Below are 26,472 nucleotides of genomic sequence, written 5' to 3'. Positions count from 1 at the left end.
TCTGTTTTTTGGGTGTTCGGGCAAAAAGAATGGCTGGGTTGCTGTTCACTGCTAGAAGAGCTCACTCTCTGGAGGAGTCCAGTCTTGGGAAATCTGCCATCATCTGCTCACACTGGAATTCTGAGCTTCTCTGCTGCCCTGCAAGAGCTGGGCCAGCCCTGCCCTGCCGTCATGGTTCCATCAGCACTGCACGTCTGCTACAGAGTGACCCTGCACCCCTCTGCCCTGCCGGGACATCCTGCCACTTTAGCTGCTAGCCTGAGACTTTTCCACTGTTCCATCTTGGTGCTCTGAGGATCCTACAAAGGCACCGAGACCAAACTGCCCTGGGTTTTTGTGAAGCAAAGTCCTCGAGATTCTTAGTACTGTTTTTGTTATCAATGCTGTAGTAGTTTTGTTTGCTTTGTTATACATACCAGTAAAGAACTGCTATTTCTATTTCCAAAATCTTTTGCCTAAAGGCTTTTAACTGCAAATTTATAATTGAAAAAAAGGGGAGTGGGGGTAGCGGTTTACATTCTCCATTCCAAGGGAAACTCCAGCTTTCCCTAGCAGATACCTGTCTTCCCAAACCAAGACAGACATGTAACAGCAACTCAGAATAGCAGAAACAGAAAGCAAGAGAATGAGAAACATGACCTAGCAAGAAAACTCAGAAGAATCAGTTTTCCTTTTAATACAGAAAGTGATGGTGACACAGCACCATGACAAAAGTTTTTCATAAAGAGACTGACATTATTTATTCTTACTGTCTTTGTAACAGCAACATGAATGTATAAGGTCTGTGCAGCAAAGCTCAATATTCTTTAGGCTTTCAGTCAGCATAGCATCACACAGAACTGCTTTGAAACATCTTCTAACATCTGATACCCAATAGCCATGATTCAACCCCCAGCACACGGCAATGAACTAAACACATTCCAAAGCTTCATTTCTTGATTTCCAAACATGCTGTGCTATTCTCAGAAGCTAATGATAATCAAGTATTGCTGTTTCCAAATAGTCATTAAATTGGACAAAGTTTGGAGACACCTTCTTTCCCTCCTTTCTCAGAAGGGAGCTGTAGGGATCTCTGTTTTGGATCCATCAACACAGTATAGTTCTGCTCCAGTGGCTCCACCAGCCAGTCCCCTTCAGAAGCTCCTGGTCATATACCTGACAAAACTCAGATACAGAACAGCCCCTTCAAAACAGCTTCAGCAGTATGGGAACAACAGCAGCACTCAGGCTCATGCCCAGCCCTACACACCACTCAGTCACTGACTTATTCCCTGCTACTGTTCACAGGGAGGTAAAATACCTTTTTTGACTCACTCTGTGCCAACACGGACTCAAAGGAAGGAGTTTGGAAAGCTATACCTGTGCTGTTTTACACAGTAGACCAGCAAAAGGCAGTGGTGACAGCAATGTGGAAAGTGTGGAAAGAAACAGCAGCACCAGTCCTCAGCCTGAAACCTGCCACCCTGCCAACACACACCCCGAGGGAAGGGCAGCGGGATGCTCCTGAGTCAGCCCAAGCTATGGCCTTCGTGTCAACTCAGGGCAAAGTTCGCGGGAGCTTCCTGCACTCAGGGTGGCCTCCTCAAGGGCCGGGAGTCGCCGAGCCCAGGCAGGCGGGGCAGGCTGGTCTTTGTGCGCTCTCATCCCGGTGGCTTGTGCAGGCAGTACCACATCACGGGGGAACAGCGGCTCTCAAAGCTGTGTGAAAAATGCCTATGGAGACAAATCCGCCGAGCCAGAGCCTCCCTGCTCACCACATCGAACCTCCTTCCATCAGGGGAGTCACACACAGCCACGAGTAGTGGCATTCTAAGCGCTCTGTGCTGTGCTCTGCCATTGAAGGGTCAAGGACAAGTATTTGAGACAGCCTTCCCAAGGCTTTACAAGAGTCCCACCTGGATTCTGCTTGGAGTTTGACCACACCGCACACACCTCCGGGGTAATTCTAGGGAACAGCAAAAAAACATCCCTGAATGGAGATGTAGCAGATGGCACAAAGTCCGTGCTCACATACCCTTCACAGTAGCTAATCGCCATTTAGTTGCTTGACTAGTGCAAGGTGAAAGCACTTAAATTAGTTTCAAAAGTTTTTGTTTTCAATTTTTCATTGATATTAATATTTGCCTTGATTAATAAAAAAAAAAAAAAAAAAAAAAAAAGAAAACCAAAACCAACCCAAGTTTTATATTGCACCCATCCCTGAACCTTGTACTTTACAGCAGAATCCTCTCCCAGGAGTGCCCTTTACCGGGTCCCCGACAGCACAGGAATCACGAATGAACGGAAATCAGATTACAGGCAGGTTGGTGGGATCCGACTCTCATCTGATCCAGGCGGACAATGTAAGGATATTTCCCGACACCCGACTACAGGGAAACCACAGCCCGAGAGCGAGGGGAAAGCACAGGAGGAAGGCAGGAGGACGGACGGCTCATCCCTTACGTGCGAAGCGGGAGGTGGCGCGGCGGGGCTGCACAGCGGGACGCAGGAACGTCGGCGGGGACCAGCCCGGGAAGGACAAAAGGACGCTGCCTCCGCGGGCTGACCGAGCCTGAACCCGAGCCCAAGCCTAAGCCTGGCCTCGCACCGCCGACCGCGCCTGCTCCCGCCCACAGGGCGGGCTGGGCTGCTCCGCCCCGCACCTGTGGGAGCGCCTCGGCCCAGCCACCCGTCAGCCGAGCCGCACCTCGGCCGCGCACGCGGAGCCCGATCCACAGTGTGCACCTGTCCGCCCTGCCCAGGGCTCGGCCCCCTGTGCGGGGAGCCCCGGAAATGTGGGCGGGGGTGGAGGCGCGGGCAGAGCTGTGGTATGCGGCCAGCGGCACCCACCTGCTGGGCGGGGCCAGCGGCGGAACCAATCGAGTACCCCAAAGACCTACTGGGGCAACGGCTCTTTAAATGCGTGCGGTGACGTCATGCGGCCGAGCGTTCCCCCGGGAGCACAACAAGAGTCACGCTCGCGGCCGCCGGGGCAAGGGGTGGGGTTTGGTGGCTTCGCCAATCAGCGGCTGTTCCGCGCGGTGGCTCCACCCCTCGCTGCGTCGCGTGGCCCGTCCCCGCTCGCGCGGCCCGTCGCGGTCCGAGGATGCGGGAGGTGCCCGCGCTGCCCCGCGGTCCCGCCGCGCCCGCCCCCGGGCCTGTGCCCGTGCCCGTGCCCGTGCCCGTCCCCGGCTTCCTCGCTAAGCTCTGGGCCTTGCTGGAGGATCCGGACAGCGACGATGTCATCTGCTGGAGCAGGGTGAGGTGGCCGCTCGGGCCCGGCCCAGGGAGGCCCGCGCGAAGGACTCGAGGGTGGTGGGGACGCCGGGCCGGAGCTGCGGAGCCCGGCGGGCGGGCGGGCCGTGGTGGAGGGTCCCCGGCTGCCTGGAGCGTGCCGAGCCCGCTTCCCCGCCCCGCTTGCCGTGGTGCTGGCGGACCGGCGTACGCGGGGCCATGCCCGGGCCCTCCCCCGTTGCCCGGGCCCCCCCCGCGTGCGGCCCGCGGCGGCGGTGCTGACGCAGCGGGACATCCCCGGGGGACAGTCCCGAATTCCTGGTCAGCTGCTCCGAGTGGTGAAAGGACGTTGTCAGGAGCCATTAACTGTCCATTTTCCTTCTAGAGCCGAGACGTGCCCCACGGGCATAGGGCACGGACACACCGACCAGACATCCCAGACATGCACTGTGTTTATTTTTGTTCCCTGTCATTTTTAAATCCATAGGTTTTTTTTCCAGCCGTTTGCCCTTTACAAAGGTAAAGATGAAAAGAAACACAGTATTTTCGTTCTCTTCATGAGCAACATAAAAGTGATGCAAAAAGCTCTTCCTGTTTCCAGGAAGTTTGTTCTTGAGTATATGATAAATCTGGCACTGCTCGTGTCACACTTACCCCTGGTCACCCCTGGGTTGTGTTGTCTGAACTTTCGGTAACTCAGAAACGTTAAGTGGTTATTTTTAGTGATGACATAGCATGTACAATGGAAGAATCTTGTCAGGAGCTGGGCAGACTGATGAAGGGAGATGAAATCTCTTTAGTGACGTGAATTCTATTGGGCTTGTGCAATTCTTATGTTTCCTGGGGACAAAGGGAGCAGGGTTTTAGAACAATTTAACAATTTTTCTTTTGAATTAAGATCAGTGTGTCAGGGTTTTAAGAAAATTCCCTGTTTAATAGAAATGTTCCATGTAATTGTGTCTTTGAATTCAAACTTTTTAGTCCAGTCCCAAGTACTTAGAAGTGTTCCCACAGACAGTTCACTTGGTGAAGTCTTTTGCCCTTCTCTGCTGTAAGAATAGTCTCTGCTGATTTATGATCTTCACTTAAGAGCAACACCTTAGAAAAGCTGTGCTTATTCACTAACTTACTCCTGCTTATTTCCTAGAATGGTGAGAATTTCTGCATTCTGGATGAGCAGAGGTTTGCCAAGGAGCTGCTCCCCAAGTACTTCAAACACAACAACATCTCCAGCTTCATACGGCAGCTCAACATGTGTAAGCATCATCTGTTCCTACATACTCTGTCTGCCAAGTTCATAGCTACTTGGCTTTGGTGTGGATTTCTTTAAACAAAAAAATGGACTTGGCAACTCTTTCATTCCTGAAAACCTGAGCCCTGGCTTTAAGATTGCTTTGCAAAAGAAGACTGATGGTAGAGCTTGGCTTAGTGTTTGGTTTTTGTTTGTTAGCTCCAAGTCCTTTTGAGTAACAGCTGTAAGAATATATGTGCTGGTGCCTAAAGGTAGGGTGAGGTTCTCTGAGCTCCAGTGTTGCTCTTGCAGCAAATGTGTGTACCCAGGGGAGCAGAGGCTGTGTGTACACTCATACACCTAGAATGTGAAAAAAAATTGCCTGGATTTTGGGGCTACCACTGCTCTTGCCTGCTTTACTGTGTTGGAACTAGATCAGTCCCGCTGATGGGCCAAGCTAGACTACATTTCTCATTATGTTTTTTCTGCTCAACTTGTGAGTATCATTTGGCAGCATTGCCTAGCACATGTACAGTGTAGCCAGGCAGAAGGGTGCAGTGAGGGTGGCTCAGGGGCACAGTGCAGCATACAGGGCTGCAGCAACCAAGAGGAATAACTACTGAAGCTTCTGGGACCAGTGAAGGGACAAACAGCACAGGAGGTGCTGCCTTAGAATTTCAGACTGAGAGGGAGGAGCTCTCTGTCCTTGCCCAGTAGGTTTGCCTGATCTCTCTAGCTGATGCCTCTACAGGTTTTGTAACTTGTAGCACAGATAGCATATCTGTTTAGTCTCTGGACAAATGCTTCGGTTGGTGTCATGTGCTTGTGTTTGTAAGATCCATCACTTGAGTGACAGAGGATAATCCAAAGAAACAGTCGTCTCTTCCCTTGTAGCCAAGATAAATGAAAAAAAAAACAAATATTCCTATGTAGATATACAATGTAGTGGCAGTCTCCTTTTCCTGCTGAATCTATCCTGGCTTTCTAATAATAGCTGGAGTGCATTAATTGTGTTAAAACCTTGACTGAGGAAAGATGTGGATTGGCCTGTCAGCTGAATCATGCATCTACTCTGTGATGTTTGAACAGTGATGGAAATAGAACTGGGAATATCTTACATTGTGCAGGCAGTCTAGTATGAAGAAGGTGCTCTGCTGCAGGTGTTTGCATAGGCAGGCAAGTAACTAACTTCTCTGTATTGTTTTATTCTGTAGACCATGGTGGTACATGACAGCATTTGATGTGTAGTTGTCAGGGATAAAAGGGAAAGTGTACCATTACTCTGCATCCACTGGGACATAATTCTATTCAAGATGTCATAATAAATCTCATTTCTAACTAACTGTTGTGAAGGTTTGTACATGGCTGTGATGGTTTGGCCATGGCTGTCTTGCCCACGGACACACACTGGCCTCTGCTGTGCAGCTGTGTGTGCAGCCTGCCAAGGGCAGGCAGTGGTACTGTGGACATATTCTCTAGCTATGAAGATCAAGGCAATGAAATAACTGAGCACCAAGAAAGGCTACCTTGGCTGTTTTTCGTAGTTTCTCCTCCCAGTAACTAGTGCAGTGGGTGTTTTGGTAGCATTGGACTTTTCTTAAGCTGTATGTATTCCGTGTCAGCTTTCGACTGGAAGAAATGCCTCTGTTGATTTCCTCTCCACAGATGGCTTCAGGAAGGTGATTGCTCTGGAGAATGGTATCATTACAGCAGAGAAAAGCTCAGTCATTGAGTTCCAGCACCCTTTCTTCAAGCAAGGGAAGGCACATTTACTGGAAAACATCAAGCGCAAGGTATAGTCTAAGCACAATATTTACTTCACATAGTTACGAAAAGTGGCTTATCAGGAGCACATATGGATGTTTCAAACACAGCCAGCAAATACCATGGGAACCAAGGTAACTCCCTCATGATGCCAGGCTGGTGCTTGGCTGGGCCTCCTTGGGCCAGTGCTTACACAAAACCTGCTCTGCTCTTGGTCATGAACTGAGGTAGGACCATGTTTTGCATCATCATCAAAACACATCCCTTCTCCATAGAGTTCATATCCCTGATTGCAGCTTAGCATGGTCTGCAGTTCTGTCAGCATCTCCAGCTCCGAGAAAGGCGCAAAGTGAAAGAAGCAAAAGAAAATACATTCTCATTTGGCATGCATTAAAAATTAGCAAGATCATCAGTAACCAGTTCATTTGGATGAGTTTGCGTAAATTATATTGCTCTTCCAAAACTGTATTGCCACTAAGCTACATCCTTATGAGCCTTTTCTGCTTTTCTTTTGTACATTCAGGCCTTGTGTGACATGTTTCTGCACAGATATTTATCCTCTATTGGCACATTACAGCCCATAATATCCTGAAGAAGAGTATCATGATACATCACGTTGACATTTGAACAGCAGAATCTTTTCTTTATTCTGTCGTCATGTGTGGCTGCATTGCCCAGGGTAATAAAAGCCCAGGGTAGGCTGGAGAGCCACAATTACATTTGGATTGATTCTTCACTGAGCTGCCCTTGCTTGGAGCCAGAATCGAGTGGCTGTGGCTTGGACCTGTGCTCCCTCCACTGCTGTGACCAGCGTGTCCCAGTGTGCACGCCCAGCAGGGCAGGTGCACAGTAATGTCAGGTGTGGCACCATGTGTCCCAGGGGTGGTGCACTGGGTGGAGTGTTCTAGATGGAAAGACAAAAGCTCTGCTCAGTACCTAGGACATTCATATGAAGCATTGAATAGGTTGGTGAAAGATGCTCTTTGTTGCACAGGAAATGTTAGTGATTTTTTTGCAAAACATTTTACTGCCTGGAATGGGGCTATATTCCAGTATTGGCTGTAAACTGTATTTCAAGCCTCTGTCAGGACTGCAGGTTTGAATGCAAGACTTGCTTTACTTACTCCCTTTCACTTTTAGCTCTTCTGGTGTGCAGATACCCTGTGTGTCTTCACAGAATACCAGAAGGGTTTGAGTTGGAAGGCACCTTAGAGCTCATCTCATTCCACCCACTGCCATGGGCAGGGACACCTCCTACTACACCAGGTTGCTCAAAGCCCAATCCAACCCAAGGATGGGACAGCCAAGTTTTCCTGGGCAACCTGTGCCAGTGCCTTAGCACCCAAGGACTGGACACCCTGATTAGCCAGTTGGGGACTCTGAAAAGCAGTTCCTTGTACTTGGGCAGAATTTATATTGGTCCTTGTTTTTTTGGAGGCTATCTAGCTGCATTTGGAATTTCCACCCACTTTCTGAAACTTTTGGTTGTCTTCCCACAGAGAGGTGGTGTGCTGAAATCAGACAGCCTTGAATTTCATTTGGGATGCACCCTCTGTACATTAGCATAAGTTATAACTGCAGCAAACAGCAAAGCATCTAGACTGCAGACAGGGAGGAGAACTGTCAGAGCCTTCAGTCCATCCTTTGCACCATGTGATTGTGTCAAGAAAATAGTCATGTCTGAGAAGTGATTGCACAACAGCTGTGGTCTGTTCCAGCACAAAGGAATGGGATATGGGATGTTGGTTTATAACACCATAGGTTCATTTCTGACCATTCCACTCCCCTTTGGAAGACAAGATGTGTGAGCCAACCTGCATAGAAGTTATCTCACATCTCAGCAGGCCAATCCCACATTGATCCTTTCACCTCCCCCTTGGAATCCACATGAGGTACTTTCACAACCTCCTTGGAATTTAGCAGAGTGTCTTGGTTTGGGAAGACAGGTATCTGCTAGGGAAAGCTGGAGTTTCCCTTGGAATGGAGAATGTAAACCACTACCCCCACTCCCCTTTTTTTCAATTATAAATTTGCAGTTAAAAGCCTTTAGGCAAAAGATTTTGGAAATAGAAATAGCAGTTCTTTACTGGTATGTATAACAAAGCAAACAAAACTACTACAGCATTGATAACAAAAACAGTACTAAGAATCTCGAGGACTTTGCTTCACAAAAACCCAGGGCAGTTTGGTCTCGGTGCCTTTGTAGGATCCTCAGAGCACCAAGCTGGAACAGTGGAAAAGTCTCAGGCTAGCAGCTAAAGTGGCAGGATGTCCCAGCAGGGCAGAGGGGTGCAGGGTCACTCTGTAGCAGACGTGCAGTGCTGATGGAACCATGACGGCAGGGCAGGGCTGGCCCAGCTCTTGCAGGGCGGCAGAGAAGCTCAGAATTCCAGCGTGAGCAGATGATGGCAGATTTCCCAAGACTGGACTGCAGTGAAATCCTCCAGCAGGAGCACCAACCCAACTGTGCCTTCTTCCTGAACGCCGAAAACCAGCCAGACAGGCTACCTGAAGCTCTGCCCGTTACCTGCCTCAAACCCCCACCCCCCTCCGAGCTTTGACCACCCCTTTTTTTTGTTAAATAGTCTTAAGTACGACATTTAGTCTCCTTGGTAACTTATGGGGAAAAAATTCTTTAGAGTAAAAAGGAACAAAACCTAACCCCCAACACAGAGTAACAAGAAATCTCTCAGCTGGCTGTAGGTTGGGAGGGCAACTGGTACAACTCCATGTGGCTCAATTACAGTCAGTATTTGACAAAATTATGTTCAAAATTATGCCCACAAAACCTGGATGTGTCATTCAGACATGTGCATGTGATGTCTTTTTCAAAATCCTGAATTGTGTTGCAGCCAACAATGCTTGTGCTGCAGAGAGAGTTGCTGAAGGAACTGGAAAATGTTTAATATAGAGGTGCAGGAAGGAGATGGTGAATTTTTTCCTCTCTGATGGCTCTTCCACCATCATTTGAAGTAGCAGCATTCACGGATTGTGCTGTGAGCAGAAGAGCAGTTTGGACTCTTCTTTCTGCAGACAAGTCTCCATAACTTTAGAATGTCACTGAGCAGAGAGGTGGTAGAGGACACATCAGTAGGGGAATCTGCAATTCAGCTACTGTGGGATAAATTTTCAGATTGAGTAGGATGCATCTAACTAGATGCCTTCATCTCCCAGTAACTTAATGGAAATTTGTTACTCCTTTGCTGGCAGATTTATCCACACCTAGAAGGAATATGATCATCTTGTTCTTCCACTATCAGCTGTGGGGTTTTTTTTTTTTGGCTGATTGCTCTGTGACACTAGAGGGCAAACTGTCACTGGGCCTGGAAGAGAACCCCCAGGGAAAGTCCTTTGCAGTCGGTGGTTTTTATTATGAATTACAGTAATGAATCTACTGTCTCCAGGTACAAACTGCTAATCTCATGCTTTTATTGGCATCTTGTTTTTTTCATACAGTGCAGCCTGTCCTAAGGATTGTCACCTGTAGCAGTTGTGGTGTTTTGTGCCATGTAAGAATTGCAATCTTACCTGGTCTTTTGACGGGGCTTGGTCCTGCCCTGCAGGCTGACTGCACTCTCCCTGCAGCAAGGAGTATGCACTGTTTGTAGTAAAGCATGTATACCTGTTCTAGGTGTCTGCCGTGAGGACTGAGGATCTCAAGGTCTGCACAGAGGATTTGCACAAAGTCCTGTCTGAGGTGCAGGAGATGAGAGAGCAGCAGAACAACATGGATGTCAGGCTGGCTAACATGAAGAGGTAGACTTGGCTGTTTTGGGGTGCTTATGCATTGAATGTTGCTTGTATCTGATGGAGATTGGCAAAAAATGGGTTTCATTTGAACTGGAAACAGGTGAAGCTATATTTTTTCCTAGGAATGCCCATTCCACCCCACAAAACATTCTGAATCTTGTTTGGTTTTGTAATTCAGTTACAGACTGGAGATTTAGACTGGGAGTTTGTTAGTTGCCTTGAGATTTCACTCTGGTTGCCAGCACCTGTAGTAGTTTTTTAGGTCAATAAGAGCATTTAATTTTTTTAATACAAACAGGATTAGATGCAGTGAGGGACAATTGGTATTTTGTTTTCTTTCTTACTGGAAGTGGACTTCACACATCCTCATCTCTGTTCTCTCAGATCCCCTTCATATAGGCACTGGTAATTCATTCAGGTCACTGGTATGCCAGCAGATATCAACCAGAGTTCAGGAGATACCTTTCTCTCTCTGTTCATTAAAAAAAAACAATGCCCTTGAACACCACCTTTAGATCTGTCCCAAGGCTGTACGTGTTTGGAAATAGGCTGAGTGTAACACAAAGTCCTTATTCAACAGCTTTGAGGCTTTGAAGGAATACCTCAGATCAAGATTATTGGTGAAGCAGCAGAGGAGGATGAGGGTGTCCTTGTTGAATATTTGTTGCTGATGCTGGAAAATGGAGTTAAGTTAACCTAGAGTTTATGCTAGTGGATCCAATTAACTGAGGGTTAGTTATCCACAGAGGGAGTGTTGCCATTGGTTCTGCAAGGTACTCTAAAAAGTTTGAAAACTGTAAAACTAGAGCATATCAAGTAAACTCTGTTCATCCTCTGTCTTCTGATTTATTCTGCATTGCAGAGAAAATAAGGCCCTGTGGAAAGAAGTGGCAGTTCTAAGGCAGAAGCACAGTCAACAACAGAAGCTGCTGTCTAAGGTACCATTGCAGCATCTTCAGTGCTACCATCCTTATTCCTGCCTCTGTGATGCTTCATGGCATTCTTTGCTTATGTAGAATGACAAATGACACAGAGCTGAACAGGCTGTATTAATACAGCATAAAGAAAATGTTCACAGTTCCTGAGTGTCCCAGAAGTAGCACAGTAAAGAGCCACGAGCAAAGCACTAAGGAGAAGTCATAGCAGGATGTCAGTGTGTGGAGACAGTGCATGGTAACAGGAGCCCAGAAATTGAGATTGCAGGCATATGGAATGGAGTCTGGTCACTTAGACCACTTGAGAAGTGAACTTGTAATGCAGAAACTGTAGGAGCTTGCAAGCTGGAAAAATTTTTCTCTGGTTTATTACTCAGCTGTTTCTGGTCTGGAATCCAATAGTGACTTGTGCTGTTACATTGCATTTTAAAAAAAAGCCTGTGCAAGTGGGCTAATTTTTCTATGCAGTTTGTAACTCTTGCTTTGTTCTTTAAGATACAATTGCAAATGGATTTTTTAAATACCTGTTAATTTCTGTCATGTAACTATATCATTTTATAGTAAAATCTGAATTAAGAATTTAATGTTAGGATTGCTATGCTGACCACTTGGTTTTGGTTTTCTTTTGTTTTTCCTTTTTAGATTCTTCAATTTATACTAGGTCTGATGCGAGGAAATTATATTGTTGGGGTCAAAAGAAAAAGGTAATTACTTGATAGGTCCCAGATCAGTGTCAGATATGAATTGCAGGGTTAAATCAGTTTCTGTTGTGTGACAGGTATTTTTATCACTTGTATATTCAAACTTGAAAAAGCTGATGGAAGTTCAGTCAAGCACAAAAAAAAGTATTTCCTGTCCTGGGTTGTAGAATAGGATATATTCTATCACCATCTTTGTGAACTGATGAATCCAATTGTTGGAGCAGTGTTTTCCCAGGCCCCCTCCCTCTGGGGTGCCTTCAGTTAATGGCCCATCAATGCCTTGTGCATGACTCATAGATAACTCCCTCCAAGAACTCTCTCTCTTTAATGGGCCTTCAAGGACCTCCTGTATAACTCATCATCCCATTGTGAGATGCTCCGCTCATGGGGAGGAGCCAAGCATTCTCACCTGGATATAAGCTGGGATTTGAGATAGCACAGGCAGCCCTTATCCACTGGATTCCCAGAGGACCAGAGCTACCAGACCTTTCTATGAGATCACTGCTTCAGGAAGACCACCTCACCTGGACTGCTTCCATCACCCTGCTCAGGTTGTATTCTGACTCTGTCAGTGGTCTTTTTGTATTGCATTTATTTTATTTTCTTCCTTTTCTTCTCATTAAATTGTATTTCTGACTTGGAGCCTCTCACTCATTTTGCTTTCAAACCACAACATATTTTTGGTGCCCAACGTGTGGCAGAGACAATAAGAAAAGTCAGAATTACAATTTGTTTACTGAAGAAGACACCTGCTCGCTATGATGTTCAACATGCTTACATGTGTCTTATACCCATCTCTCTATATTTTTCCACATGTGGGGCACCATCTGCCAGCCTTAATACTCCTGCGTAGACCAGGATATGGTACTAAAATTGCTTTACTGCTCTGTTATGTCCATTACTTGATAAACTCTGAGGCAATGAACATTATTCAGAATATATACCCAGTTTTGTATTCTTGTTCTAGTCTAGGATGCTACGTCTGGGGCCTCAACAATCTCACGCAGCCCCTGTGGGGAGGAGTAAAGAATGATTTTTTCCAGCTTTTCAGGAATGACACAGCAGTTTTTGAAAATGTTGAGTACCCTCTGGATGCCAAGGACAGCATGATGTTCTTGTTAGTCCTGCTTTGTTTTCGCTGTACGACCTGCACCATGCTTAGAATCAAAACACTACATGGTGTGATACAGCGTGTTCTTAAAGAAGTAGGAGAGGTAAAAAGAAGCAAAGCAACAGCATCAACGTCCACACAGACTGTCACAGAGGAGAAGGGAACCAAAGGCGAAGCAGCAGTGTCCTCATCTACACAGACCATCACAGAAGAGAAAGAAGCCAAAAGTGAGGCAACAGTGTCTACATCTATGCAGACTGTCACAGAGAGGAAAGGAACCAAAAGTGCCATCAGCATCTCCACACAAACCGTCACTGAGCCAGAACAGCCTAAACCAGTAGCAGTTGCTGTCGGGGGTGTTTCCTCACCCGAGCTTTAGGTGGTTTAAAGTCCTTGGCCCTCTAAAAAGCCCCAAGTCGCGTCCGTGTAAGAAAGCAGAGTCCTCAAGGTTTGTTTTCAGGTTTCTCCTGTTGTTTATTATTCGATATCTCAAAATTTTCTCTGCTCCCAGCCGAGGTCCGGACAGCAGCTGGGACACGAGGCGACTGCCCCACAGATGGGATGTCCCCTAACATTTATACAGATAATTACGTACTAGTTATTTACTATTTTGTGCCAATACCCAGTGCCCACACCAGAAGTGACATTCCACTTCGATCCAATCCACTCCAACTACTTTATGCCATCACCGCCCCAAAAAATGGAGGACGAGGAAGAAGGAGAAGTACATAAGGTACCACCCAAATTCCACCATCTTGTCCCCATTTACTTCTATTCTAAAAATTCTAAAACTATTAAATTCTATATCACCTACTGTGCTAAACTACAATTTTCACATCCTGGAAGTTTGTAATTACTTCTGCAATGTTGAAAGCTTTTCCCATGGATTAAAATCAAACCTGGTGTCTTCCTGGGCTCTGTGCCAAGGTCTCCGAACCCCCTGGACCGTCTCCACACCCCCCTGTCCAGGGCTCAAACTCCTTTCCTCAGGTCCCAGGCCATCCAAGGGGATGTCCTGGACTCCAACAAGTTGCCACCACTCAGAAGAGGAAATCAAGGAGCAAATCAGTCCGCATAGCGACTGACGAGGATGGAGCAGGACCTTCGCACTCAGCTGAAGAGACAGAGACAGACATCATCACCCGCTCTCTATATCTGGGTGAACTGCGTGACCTGCGAAGGGAATTTACCCGCCAGACCAAGCAGTCCATCCTCACCTGGCTGCTCTGCATCTGGGACGCTGCAGCCAATGACACCATTCTGGATGGAACTGAGGCCAGGCAAGTGGGATCACTGTCCCGGGATGTGGTCATTGACCAGGGAATTGGAAAACCCAAGAAACTCTCAGCCTCTGGCAGCGACTGCTAACAAGTGTGAAAGACAGATACCTTTGTAAAGAACACCTCCTAGTGCACCAAGGAAAATGGAACACAATAGAACAAGGTATCCGATGCCTAAGGGAACTGGCTGTGCTGGAGATCATTTTTGCAGAAGATGAGAGATTTCCTAAGAGCCCAGATGATGTCCAGTGCACATCACGGATGTGGTTGAGATTTGCACGGCTTGGACCAGAGATGTACTCACGTTACCTGGCAACACTGCAATGGAGAGAAGGTGAGGACAGGGTGGGTGTCCTGGCTAATAAACTAAGGATTTACGAGGACACTGTCACCGCCCCAGTTCGTACCCATATCTCATCTGTGGAAACAAGACTGGCTGAGCCAGTCCGGAGCTTGATTGAAGAAGGCCATCAGAAACTGAAAAAAGAACTTAAGGAAGAAATTTACGATATCTCACCAGAGCCAACAAGAGTCTCTGCAATTAGGAGCAGGCATCCCCCAGCCAGGGAGAGAGGATACACACCCCGAGGTAACCTTTGGTCTTTTCTTCGGAAGCATGGAGAAGACATGAAGAAGTGGGATGGAAAACCCACCTCCTCCTTAGCAGCACGGGTACGTGAACTGAAAAGAGAAACACCTACCACAAAAAGCTCATCTAGAATCAGTGTTGCTCCGGTCTCTCATGCACAGAACTCCAGACCGTACAGGGATGATGATATGACTGATCCTCTTGAAGGGACCTCAGCAACACATTTACAGGAAGAGAACAACGTATGCGATGACCAGGAATAGGGGGGCCCTGCCTCTAGCCAGGAAGAGGAAAGGGACAATTGGATCTACTGGACTGTGTGGATCCGATGGCCTGGCACATCTGACCCACAAAAATATAGGGCATTGGTTGACACTGGGGCCCAATGTACCATGATGCCATCAAGGTATGTAGGAACAGAATCCATTTCTATTACAGGAGTAACAGGAGGGTCCCAGGAACTGACTGTATTAGAGGCCGAAGTGAGTTTAACTGGGAAGGAGTGGCAGAAACACCCTATCGCAACTGGCCCAGAGGCCCCATGCATCCTCGGCATAGACTGTCTCAGGAATGGATATTTCAAAGATCCAAAAGGATATCGTTGGGCTTTTGGGATAGCCGCAGTGGTGAAAGAAGACATCAGACAGTTGAATACTTTGCCTGGTCTCTCAGATGACCCCTCTACTGTGGGACTGCTGAAAGTTGAACAACAACAGGTACCAATTGCCACAGCAACAGTACACCGTCGGCAATACCGCACTGACAGAGACTCTGTGATCCCCATACATGAGATGATCCGTAAACTGAAAAGCCAAGGGGTGGTCAGTAAGGCCCGTTCACCTTTCAACAGCCCGATTTGGCCGGTGCGTAAGTCCAGTGGAGAATGGAGACTGACGGTGGATTACCGTGGTCTGAATGAAGTCACGCCACCACTGAGCGCTGCTGTGCCAGACATGTTAGAGCTTCAGTACGAGCTGGAGTCCAAAGCAGCAAAGTGGTATGCGACCGTTGATATTGCCAATGCCTTCTTCTCCATTTCTTTGGCAGCGGAGTGCAGACCTCAGTTTGCCTTCACCTGGAGGGGCGTGCAGTACACCTGGAACCGACTGCCCCAGGGGTGGAAACACAGCCCCACCATCTGCCATGGACTGATCCAGGCTGCACTGGAAAAGAGTGAGGCTCCAGAGCATCTGCAGTACATTGATGGCATCATCATATGGGGGAACACCCCAGGGGAGGTCTTTGAGAAAGGAGAGAAGGTTATCCAAATTCTGCTCAAAGCTGGTTTTGCCATTAAAAGAAGCAAGGTTAAGGGACCGGCTCAAGAAATCCAGTTCCTGGGAGTCAAATGGCAAGATGGTCGTCGCCAAATCCCCTCAGAGACCATCAACAAGATCACTACCATGTCCCCACCTACCAACAAGAAGGAAACACAAGCTTTCCTAGGCGCCATAGGCTTTTGGAGAATGCACATTCCGGAGTACAGTGAGATCGTGAGCCCTCTCTACCTGCTTACCCGCAAGAAGAATGATTTCCACTGGGGCCCTGAACAGCAACAAGCCTTTGTTCAGATCAAGCAAGAGATTGCTCATGCAGTAGCCCTGGGCCCAGTCAGGACGGGACCAGATGTGAGGAATGTGCTCTACTCTGCAGCCAGGAACAATGGTTTGTCTTGGAGCCTTTGGCAGAAAGTGCCTGGGGAGACTCAAGGATGACCACTGGGATTCTGGAGCCAAAGTTACAGAGGCTCTGAGGCCAACTACACCCCCATTGAGAAAGAGATCTTGGCCACCTATGAAGGAGTTCAAGCCACCTCAGAAGTGATTGGCACTGAAACACAGCTGCTTTTGGCACCCCGACTACCAGTGCTGGGGTGGATGTTTAAGGGAAAGGTTCCTTCCACACATCATGCCACAGATACCACATGGAGCAAATGGATTGCCTTTATTACATAGCGCGCCCGCATTGGAAACCCAAATCGCCCTGGGATTCTGCAAGTTATAACCAACTGGCCGGAAGGTGAAACTTTTGGATTATCATCTGAAGAAGAAGAAAAGTAACACATGCTGAGGAAGCCCCACCATATAATGAGCTACCAGAGGCTGAAATATGATATGCTCTTTTCACTGACGGCTCCTGCCGAATTGTAGACACTAACCGGAAATGGAAAGCTGCAGCATGGAGCCCCACATGACAAGTTGCACAGGCTACCGAGGGACAAGGTGGATCGAGTCAAGTTGCAGAGCTTAAAGCTGTCCAGCTGGCTTTGGATATTGCTGAACGAGAGAAGTGTCCGAGGCTCTATGTCTACACTGACTCATGGATGGTAGCTAATGCTCTGTGGGGATGGCTGAATCGCTTGAAAAAGGCCAACTGGCAGTGCAGAGGAAAACCCATCTGGGTCGCTGACATTTGGCAGGACATCTCCGCCCGAGTAGAGAGGCTGACCGTGAAGGTTCGACACGTGGATGCGCACATACCCAAGAGCCAGGCTAATGAGGAGCATCGCAGCAACGAGCAGGTAGACAAAGCTGCCAAGGTGAAAGTATCACAAGTGGATCTAGACTGGCAGCACAAGGGAGAATTGTTCCTAGCTCGTTGGGCCCATGATGCCTCTGGTCATCAGGGAAGAGATGCAACATACCGATGGGCCCGTGACCGAGGAGTGGACCTCACTATGGACAGCATCTAACAGGTCATCCACAACTGTGAGACCTGCGCTGCAATCAAACACGCCAAGCGAATGAAACCTCTGTGGTATGGTGGACGATGGCTGAAGTACAGGTATGGGGAAGCCTGGCAAATTGACTACATCACCTATGCCAGCTGGTGGATGGGGTCCGCCGCTTGGGACCCAGAGAGCCACAGCCACCCCAAAGGATGTCTCGCTAGAAACAGCTCCTTGGGGGGTCAGGGCGCTCCTCAGCTGGACAGAGGGGCTTCTCAGCATCGGGCAGAGCAGTGATTTTTCAGCTCAGTGATTTCAGCTTTCAGTGATTTCAGCCCAGTGCTCTTAGCTCATGCCCTTGTGAGTTAGCCCCTCTTTTAGCCGGCCGTGGTGAGAGAGAGAGAGGTCTCGTATGGAATTTCCGCAGGTGGTACTTTATTGAGAGGGTACCAGCAAAAGGGGTCCAGGGACGAGGAACCTCTGCCGACCAGAGGAAACCCAGGGGTTTTTATGGGACACCAGGGTGGGAGGAAAAGGGTACAGAACCAATCAATTGTAACAGATCTACATAAAATCCCGAGGGGGCTTGTGGGTCTCCAGACAGGTCGCTGTGGCTAGGAGGTTTGTCTTTTGTCCTAGGGGCTCAGGGTGAAGTTGCGAAATTCTTCCTTGACTCCTCAGCTTGGCTCCCTCCAGGGCAAAGCAGCTGGGGCTCCGCCCACCCCCACAATCACCCTTCCCCAAACACGCCAAGGAAAGTGGTACATGCTGACCATGGTGGAAGTCACCACTGGATGGCTGGAAACCCACCCTGTGCCTCATGCCACTGCCCGGAACACCATCCTGGGCCTTGAAAAACAAATCCTGTGGAGACACAGCACCCCTGAGAGAATTGAGTCGGACAATGGAACCCATTCCAAGAACGGCCTTATAAACACCTGGGCTAGAGAACATGGTATTGAATGGATATACCACATTCCTTATCATGCGCCAGCTGCCGGAAAAGTTGAATGGTCAATGGACTACTAAAGACAGCCCTAAAGGCACTTGGTGGAGGGACCTGCAAGAATTGGGAACTAAACTTAGCCAAAGCCACCTGGATGGTCAACACTCGAGGGTCTATCAATCGAGGTGGTCCTGCTCAATCTGAACCCTTACACCCAGTGGATGGAGACAAAGTACCTGTGGTACACATAAAGGGCATTTTAGGAAAGAGTGTTTGGATTAATCCCACCTCGGGCAAAGGCAGACCCATCCATGGGATTGTCTTTGCTCAAGGACCTGGTTACACTTGGTGGGTAATGCAGAAAGATGGAGAAACCCGTTGTGTACCACAAGGAGACCTAATTTTAAGTGAGAGCAGTGTGTAAGGTTTCATTCTGTATGTATATATGCATTCTTCTGTAAGAATGTATTGATTTAGGCATGTTGTAGATGGTAATAGAATAAGGGGTGGATTGTCCTGGGTTGTAGTTTAGGATGTATTCTATCACCATCTTTGTGAACTGATGAATCCCAATGTTGGAGCAGTGTTCTCCCCAGGCCCCCCTCCCTCTGGGGTGCCTTCAGTTAATGGCCCATCAATGCCTTGTGCATGACTCATAGATAACTCCCTCCAAGAACTCTCTCTCTTTAATGGGCCTTCAAGGACCTCCTGTATAACTCATCATCCCATTGTGAGATGCTCTGCCCAGGGGGAGGAGCCGAGAATTCTCACCTGGATATAAGCTGGGATTTGAGATAGCACAGGCAGCCCTTATCCACTGGATTCCCAGAGGACCAGAGCTACCAGACCTTTCTATGAGATCACTGCTTCAGGAAGACCACCTCACCTGGACTGCTTCCATCACCCTGCTCAGGTTGTATTCTGACTCTGTCAGTGATCTTTTTGTATTGCATTTATTTTATTTTACCTTTTTTCCCTTTTCTTCTCATTAAATTGTATTTTTGACTTGGAGCCTCTCACTCGTTTTACTTTCAAACCACAACATTCCTCATCACTAAAACAGGTGGGAAGAGAATATTCTATACGTTTTCAATTCCAAAGGGTACAGTTATCAGAAGTGGTAAATCTCAAAACGTGCATGTGACTGACTTCTTCCAAACCACAGTGTGTGTGTAGTACAGGCTGCCTGCAGGACCCTTCCTGACGCATTCCCAAAAGCCAGGCTTCTTGGGAGGGCAAGAATGATTACCATTAACTGCTTGTCTTTGGCACTGCTGCAGCTCTTCCCTCTGGCAGTCCGGATGTACTAAAGCTGTGCTTTGTCTCAGGTCTCTCACGGATGCTGCGGGTGCCTCACCCTCCAAGTACAGTCGTCAGTATGTCCGCATCCCTGTGGAGAGTGGCCAAGCTGTAAGTCCCCCCAGGGACAGAGGCAGTGGGTTTGACAGGATGATATACAGTGATATCAGTCTTCCTTATACCTACAAATACCCTAACCTGGTAATCAAATGCTCTCCCTTTTGTAATGGGCAGCTTTAGAGCAACACTCTGGCTGTAAAATCATACAAATCAGTGCAACTGGTCACAGATAAAATGTGAACAGGAAAGAGAAGCTGCAAGGAGAATGGGATTTCAGTATGAAAAAAGAAAAAGTTAAAGACTGTGGTTTACTCATTCTGTGCTGTATCTGCAGATGGCTTTTTCTGAACATAGTGCAGATGAAGAGGATGGAAATGGTACAGGTCTGATAATCCGGGATATCACTGACACCCTGGAAAATGCCACCAATGGCCTCCTTGCTGTGGCACACACAAGTGGCAGAGCCAGGTATGTCCAAAGTATATGAAGTATTTATGCCTGGGTTGTTAACTGGGTAGTTATTTTAATGTTGGCAATCCATCTGGATTCTGGGACACAGAATGTCTCTCTGAACGTCCATTTGTGCATGACAGGCCTGTTGTAGGCTCTCCTTCTATAGCATATAGCATTGGTCATTGTTAGAGCTCATGTCTCTTCAGGAGTCCCTGGAGGCCTGTCAGGCTGATGGGCATTGCAGGTTTAATTTGCTGAGGTTTTTCTGTCTGTTCAACAAATTAACACATACTTGACTTTTCAACTGAACAGGGACCTGAATGCATATATAGGTTTCTAATAATCCAAAATGTATATAGATTGCTAACAAATCAAGATGTATAGTTTTATCTCCAGTTGCAATACTGCTCTCACTAAACATATCCTAGGGAAGGCATTCTCTGTGTGGCAACAGATTTTACTGAAAACCCAATTAGTTGTTAATACCCGGAGGGAAATATGGACTGATTTGGAATGTTTTCTTTCCAGAGTCTGTCTGTTAGGAGTTTCCCTCCTGCCTAATTCTTATATACTATATTGCTGCTTTTTGCCTGGGAAAAAGAGGTGTTTTGCTCTATTACATGGTCTCTGTATAAGCTGTAGTAAGAGATTCTTCATCTGCCACTTTGCTGCTTTTTCTAAAGACCAGTTTGTTACTTGAATCCTTGACTGGCCTAATCTTATTAAGATTTGGGCTACTAAACCTGAAATGAATAGTAATGCAGTTGATAAATTCTCCTGTGTGTTGTTTCTGTTTGGGTCACATTTTAGAGAGCCACAGGCAGCCGTGGATCCTGGCTTACCTCTTTCTCAAGTATCACAGCCAAGTGAGTTAAATTGTGCAGAACTTGTCCATTCAGTTCCTATAAACGATGTCAGCAAATCCGGCGAAATAGGCATGGCTGATGTGGAGCTCCACACTGCACAGCCAAATGCTCCAGAGGACCCCGTGTCAGTAATTGACTCCATCTTAAATGAGAGCAGCTTTGGAAACCAAAATGATCCTTTGCTGGACAGGTATTAACTTGTTTCTGAAAAGTGTTACGCTGTTGTCACCTTGTGGAATCCTGTCAGAGTTTTGGAGGGCGCATTGTTTGGCAGAACATAGAGAATTAGCTTTTGAATTGTCACTGACAAAGTGCATTCTCTGCACCTTTGTTACCAGGGCTTGAAAAAGCCAAGTGTTGGCATCACACATTGAAAAAGGGCAAATGGCCTCTTGCCTTTATGGTAGCACGTGTGCCTGACTGCTGGTGCATCTGTCAGTGTGTCCCATCAGCCCACTGCTGTCACTGCCAGGTGCTGCCAAGCAGCAGGTGCAGGGTACTGATCTCAGGCAGGCACTGTGGGCACTTTGTTCCTGGAACCTGGATATGGATTGTCCTGGTGGTCATCTCACTGTTCTTTCCTTCTCTGCCCCTCATTTGTACAAAGCTGTTTCCTGTGTGCCCTGTCAGATTACACAGCCCTGGATCAGGGGTGCAGGCTGTGGGTTCCCACCCCACTGTGGCTGCAGGAGAGCTGTATCGAGGACAAAGCTTTAACCCTTGCTCCTACAGCTCTTCTGTGGTCAGCAGCAGGTAGGAGGGTCTGGGATGGTGTCCCAGCATTCATATGGTATGAAGGCCCTGCTGTATCTTTCTTCCTGGGCACTGCAGGATGTGGGACAGTGCCTTGGAACTGCCTGTTCCTCAGTGCTGGGAATTCGGTACAGGAACACCTCATGGCATAGCAAGACATGCAGTGTGGGCACTGTTCCTGCAGCTGCCTTCTCAGGTTCTTCACTATCCCTCATGTCCTGCCCACTGTCCCTGGAAACATGTCCAGTTTGGCTACAAGCTGATGTTTCAAAGTAGGTAGGTGTCCTGGTTTCGGGCAAATCTGGGAGAAAACTTCTGAATGGGTTCCCTCCAGAGTAGCAAATTCAAGCGGCCCCTCCCCCAACTGGTTTGGGAAAAGATTTCCTTGGAGGAAAGTGGAAAAAACTATTTATTTAACAAAATATCCACAAGCACAAAAAAAAAATTTAAAAAATAATATGAAACAATAAAACCTCTCGCTGTCCAAAGAGGTGGCAAACCCAGAAAGTCCTTGTTGTGGCGTGTAGCTCGGCTCGCTCAGTCTTTTATCAGTTCCTCCGGTGCTGGAAAATGCTCTCCTGGGCCCTGGTGAGCTGCAGGTATGAGCTCCCAGTGTTCCTCTGGGTTTTCAGTCCAGAGTAGGTTTAAACAGTCCTAAGAAAAAGAAAAAAAAAAAAAAAACAGTCCAGGGAACTTCTCTGCCTCAGATAGCTAAAAACTAACTAAAAGCAAAGGAGATCTGTTCCGCTGTCTGTCCGTGCTGCAGACAACATAGTCCAGGAGCAGAATGTGGAGGAGTGAGTGCAGTTTCTGAAAACAAACTCGGTGCTTCTCTTCCTCCCCCTTTGCTCTCGGAACCAGTCTTAAAGGTACAGAACACAGCATCCAACATAAACAGAACAGATGATTGAGGATACAAGCATCATAAAGTCGTCCTAGGACAAGTTCCTTCAGGCCCAGATTATTTCCAGCCCTTTGCTATCATTTATTGTCCCAGGGAAAAGCCATCGGACCTTTGCTTAAACAGATATTGGTGTACGGGCTAGGATCTGAGAACGTTCACCAGATACTAAAATGAGGAAGGAAGTAGGTATGGAAGGAGGAACTGCTTTTGACCTCATAGCTGTAGTTGTGCTTGCTGTTCAGGTAGTCTTCCTTGTTTCTGTCCCTCAAAGAGCTGGAGTGAAAGGTGATACAGGAATGCAGTTACATCTATTTGGCTATTCTGGATTGTAGGCAGTCTGCCACCTGTGCCTTACAGTGCTATGTAATTTTGTCTTTTTAGAGAGGAAATTCAGGATTTTCTGAACTGCATTGATGCCAGCCTTGAAGAGCTCCAAGCAATTCTGTCAGGGAAACAATACAACTTCGGTGCCGAAGCGTTCAGCGACGTGAGTGTCTTCTCACTATTTCTCATTTCTGAGAAATACTCACAAGTCATGCTCAGGTTGTGTCACAAAATGCTGCTAATTTATTCCATGTTGTAATGGGTGAGAGTTGGGAACATCTTGAAAAGAAAATAGTTACAAATTGATTTGTAGGTATTCGCAGTGTACAGGGTAATACTGGGAGCCTTTCCCAGGTCATACAGGATTCCTGTTCTACAGACCTGAAGAGGGGGGAAAAAAAAGGAAACAATTTGCCTCACTTCTCAAGCCTAATCACATACCATCACATCCTGACTGTGTATTTGATTCAACTGAATGATATGGACAATATGGAGTGAAACTTAGCTGTATTCCTGGAATCACTGTGAAATTGGGTAACCTTTTCTTCTTTTGTGACCTCAGTTTACTGCCACAACTTGAAGCTCCCAGCTGAAGGCCCATGGAGGTGCCACTGTCCCCATGCTTCAGTGGAAGGAGCAGCACACTGGGTCATGCAGTCCTTTTAGGAGCTCTCTGCAGTTTTATTTCAAGAACTTTTTTAGTTGACATATGGTCTGGTTTTATTTTCAGACATTTAATCTGGAGCTGCCAGCCCTGGATATGAGCTTGATGGAAACTCCCCCTGGTATTGAAAATGTAAGAGTAAGATTTACTTCTGTGGTGGGGAGGGCGAATGTGATGCTGGGAGTTGAATCTTGCTTGATGCAACTCAAGAGTGGGAACGGGGTTGATGATACAGGGTGACACTGCTCATTCATCTCATCCAACTGACTCCAGTGTTTTAATTATCAGTGTTGGCATGTCAGAATTTGAGAGATCTCAAGATAATTTCCAGTCCTACATTCCTAGTGCAGTCATACACTTGAAATGCCTGTCTGAAGACTGAAGGAAAAGTACTAAATGAAAATTGTAATGCAATACACTGTAGTTATTCTGAACATGGCTCTATGGGATTTCCTCAGAAGATACACAGAAGTTTAGCACAAACTTACTTCTCTTGGTCCAGTTCCTAAAATTGATTCATACTATTAAAAACAAATACCCTTGCAAATGTTATTTTTTGTTGTAGTCCTGAAATAATATTTAAACTAGGATTTCCCAGTAAGAAGCCCTTTGACTACAACTGATGTAAAATGCAGCTATGTTTAAGCAGTGCCTGCAAAATTCAATTACATGATGAAATCATTTTTAACTGTTACCCCAACAAGACAAATTATAATAAAGCTTCTGGTTTGGAAGGTAAAACAAATATTTGCTCGTCAGAAGCTTGTTTTGTTTAGTAAGTTTGTCTGTATTTCTCTCTGCCTCCTTCTGAGAGCTCCTGTGTGCATGCCTTCATGTGCAACGGCAGGCTCATTGCTCAGTTGCTCCATCTCTCTTCCCTCCTCCTTTCACATCTAATTCTGTTAACCAGTCAGTAAAGACTTCCATTTTGTTGTTGTTAAGCATTCTGTCTTAACTCTCTATCTGCTTTATTTCAGATGGCAAACTTGGCAGAGAGCACTGAAGGTCTAGGAGCAAGTGAGAGGGAAACAGCAGGAAGCAAAGGTGGGCAGGAACACTGAGCGCTGTGGCAGCTCCACACTCTTTGAAAACTGTATATTGAAATGGAATTGTAGTCTATAATATCTCCTTTGGTCTGGTCTTAAGCTTTCTGTGAAGACTGTGATGTTTCACTGATCTTGAAGCTGTGCCTCAGTCTTAAAAGGCTCATCCTGTGCCCTGTCGTTTTTCACATAGAAAACATGGGTCCCATCCTGTGTCCCTTTTCACATGGAAACATGACACAAGTGCCACAGTGGGGAGCAGAACTACAAATGCCCTTGTGGCAGTATCTCCTACACAGGCTGTGATCCCCCCCCAAGGCAGAGCTGCTCAGGTTACCACTGCAGTACTGCCATTGCATGCCGTGCAGGCTTCAGGCACTGATGTTTCCAGGTGCAGGGGCATTGGCTTCACTCTGACAGCCATGGGTGTAGGGTTTGTCCCAGCCCAGCTTGGGCTTTCCTGTAGTGCACCAAGTTTGAAACAACTTCTCCAGGTTTCCTTGACTTGAATAAGAGTCTTCAGTTGGTGAAACAGTTTGAACTGTGTTTTTCCCTCAGATATGCAGCTGATCCGGTACAGGGCCAACCCTCTGCTTTCCTTATTTGAAGAGCTGCCTTCAGGTGAAGCTGCAGGGAAGGTGGATGATCTGAAAGACTTTCTGCTGCCTCCCCTGGAGGGGAAACCTGCTCTCCAGCCTCCATCAGCCAGTGGAACCATTGTGCCACTTGCAGCTCCAGCAAGCCAGGTCGAGCCTCTGGACACTCTGGGAATGGATGATCCACCTCTCCTCCCAGAAGACGGGAATGGAGAGTATAAACTGTTTCCACTCCTGCTTCTCAGTCCTGTTGCTAACTTCATAGATGAGGCCTCTGAGATAGAAATTTCTTGAACTCATAGAACATCTGTAACTGGCTTAGTGCTATAGAATAACCACCAAAGGAGTGGAGCAGCGAAAAGTGTGAGCTCAGTCCTCATCTGCTTCCTGGGGACTCTGCTCTGCGCAGACTAATGGAAGTTCTCTTGCTGCAAGCAGGGAGCACATCTGGGGGAACTGAACACAAATTCAACAACAAGAGCTGGTGGAGTGAAAGCACCGGAGGGGAAGAACAACAACCCTGTAAATATACCACAGTGTATTCCATAACTTTTTATCCAATGTTCTTATTGCTAGAAGAAATCTGTTTGTATCCTGTTTGTAAAGTTTGGCTGGGTTTGTTTTTTTTTTGTTGTGGAGTGGTGTTTGTTTTTATTAGCTGGACAGTAATGTGGTGTGTAATATTTTAAACCTGGGTTTTACTGTTTGGAGACCCTGCTTCAATAGGTGGCTTGCCTACTGTTTGAATTAAGTTGGTTTTAAATTTTGTTTTTAATTTGAGATTTCTTTTTTGATAGTTACTGGCTACAATTGTTTGCATCTGCTTAGATTACTTTCATACTCCTAGATTTGCTCCTAGGTATAGGGAACATTTTTCCTATGGAAAATGACATTTAACTGTGGAGTATTATTTTTTAACATGCTAGCACACATCCATTGCCCTGGATTGTAGGAGTTGTGGTAGGAAGTGCTTGCCCCTCTGCGTAGCACTGATTTCTCATGCACATTGCATGGTAGTTCAGGGTAACCTGCCCCCAGTCCACAGGTCATGTGTCCTTGGAGATGGTCAGTAGGATTCATGTTTAGCAAAGGCCAGCAGCTGTCCCTAAAATGAGAAGGGGAGCCCTGGGAGGCCTTGCACTGACACAGGGTGTCACATTAAGGTATCTCTGTGCTGGTAGCAACTTTTGTTCCTTGCCCCTGTATGGACACCAGGTTTCACACTGCAATTTCTGCCCATGGATTCTTAAAGCCAAATGAATCCTGATGCATCTGAGTCTTTTGACAATGAATTACATAAACTACTGTGTACTTCACCAAAA

General features: G+C 46.9%; 1 protein-coding gene across 1 annotated transcript; it reads left to right on the top strand.

Moving 5' to 3' along the window:
- The first annotated feature begins 2,898 nt into the window (after nucleotides 1–2,898).
- On the top strand, nucleotides 2,899–25,844 carry LOC136373360 (heat shock factor protein 3-like). The gene is given in 15 exon segments (XM_066338269.1): nucleotides 2,899–2,992; nucleotides 2,995–3,048; nucleotides 3,051–3,238; nucleotides 4,361–4,469; nucleotides 6,110–6,237; nucleotides 9,840–9,964; nucleotides 10,821–10,896; nucleotides 11,536–11,597; nucleotides 19,517–19,598; nucleotides 19,882–20,015; nucleotides 20,811–21,056; nucleotides 22,905–23,010; nucleotides 23,578–23,643; nucleotides 24,489–24,555; nucleotides 25,113–25,844. Coding segments are annotated over 15 exon segments (1,869 nt in total). The 3' UTR covers nucleotides 25,445–25,844.
- The last annotated feature ends 628 nt before the right edge of the window (nucleotides 25,845–26,472 follow it).

This window comes from Sylvia atricapilla, chromosome W (genome assembly GCF_009819655.1).
Source record: "Sylvia atricapilla isolate bSylAtr1 chromosome W, bSylAtr1.pri, whole genome shotgun sequence".
Classification (NCBI taxonomy): Eukaryota; Metazoa; Chordata; class Aves; order Passeriformes; family Sylviidae; genus Sylvia; species Sylvia atricapilla.
The sequence above is the reverse complement of the archived record's forward strand: the minus strand, read 5'-3'. Positions and strand labels throughout refer to the sequence as shown.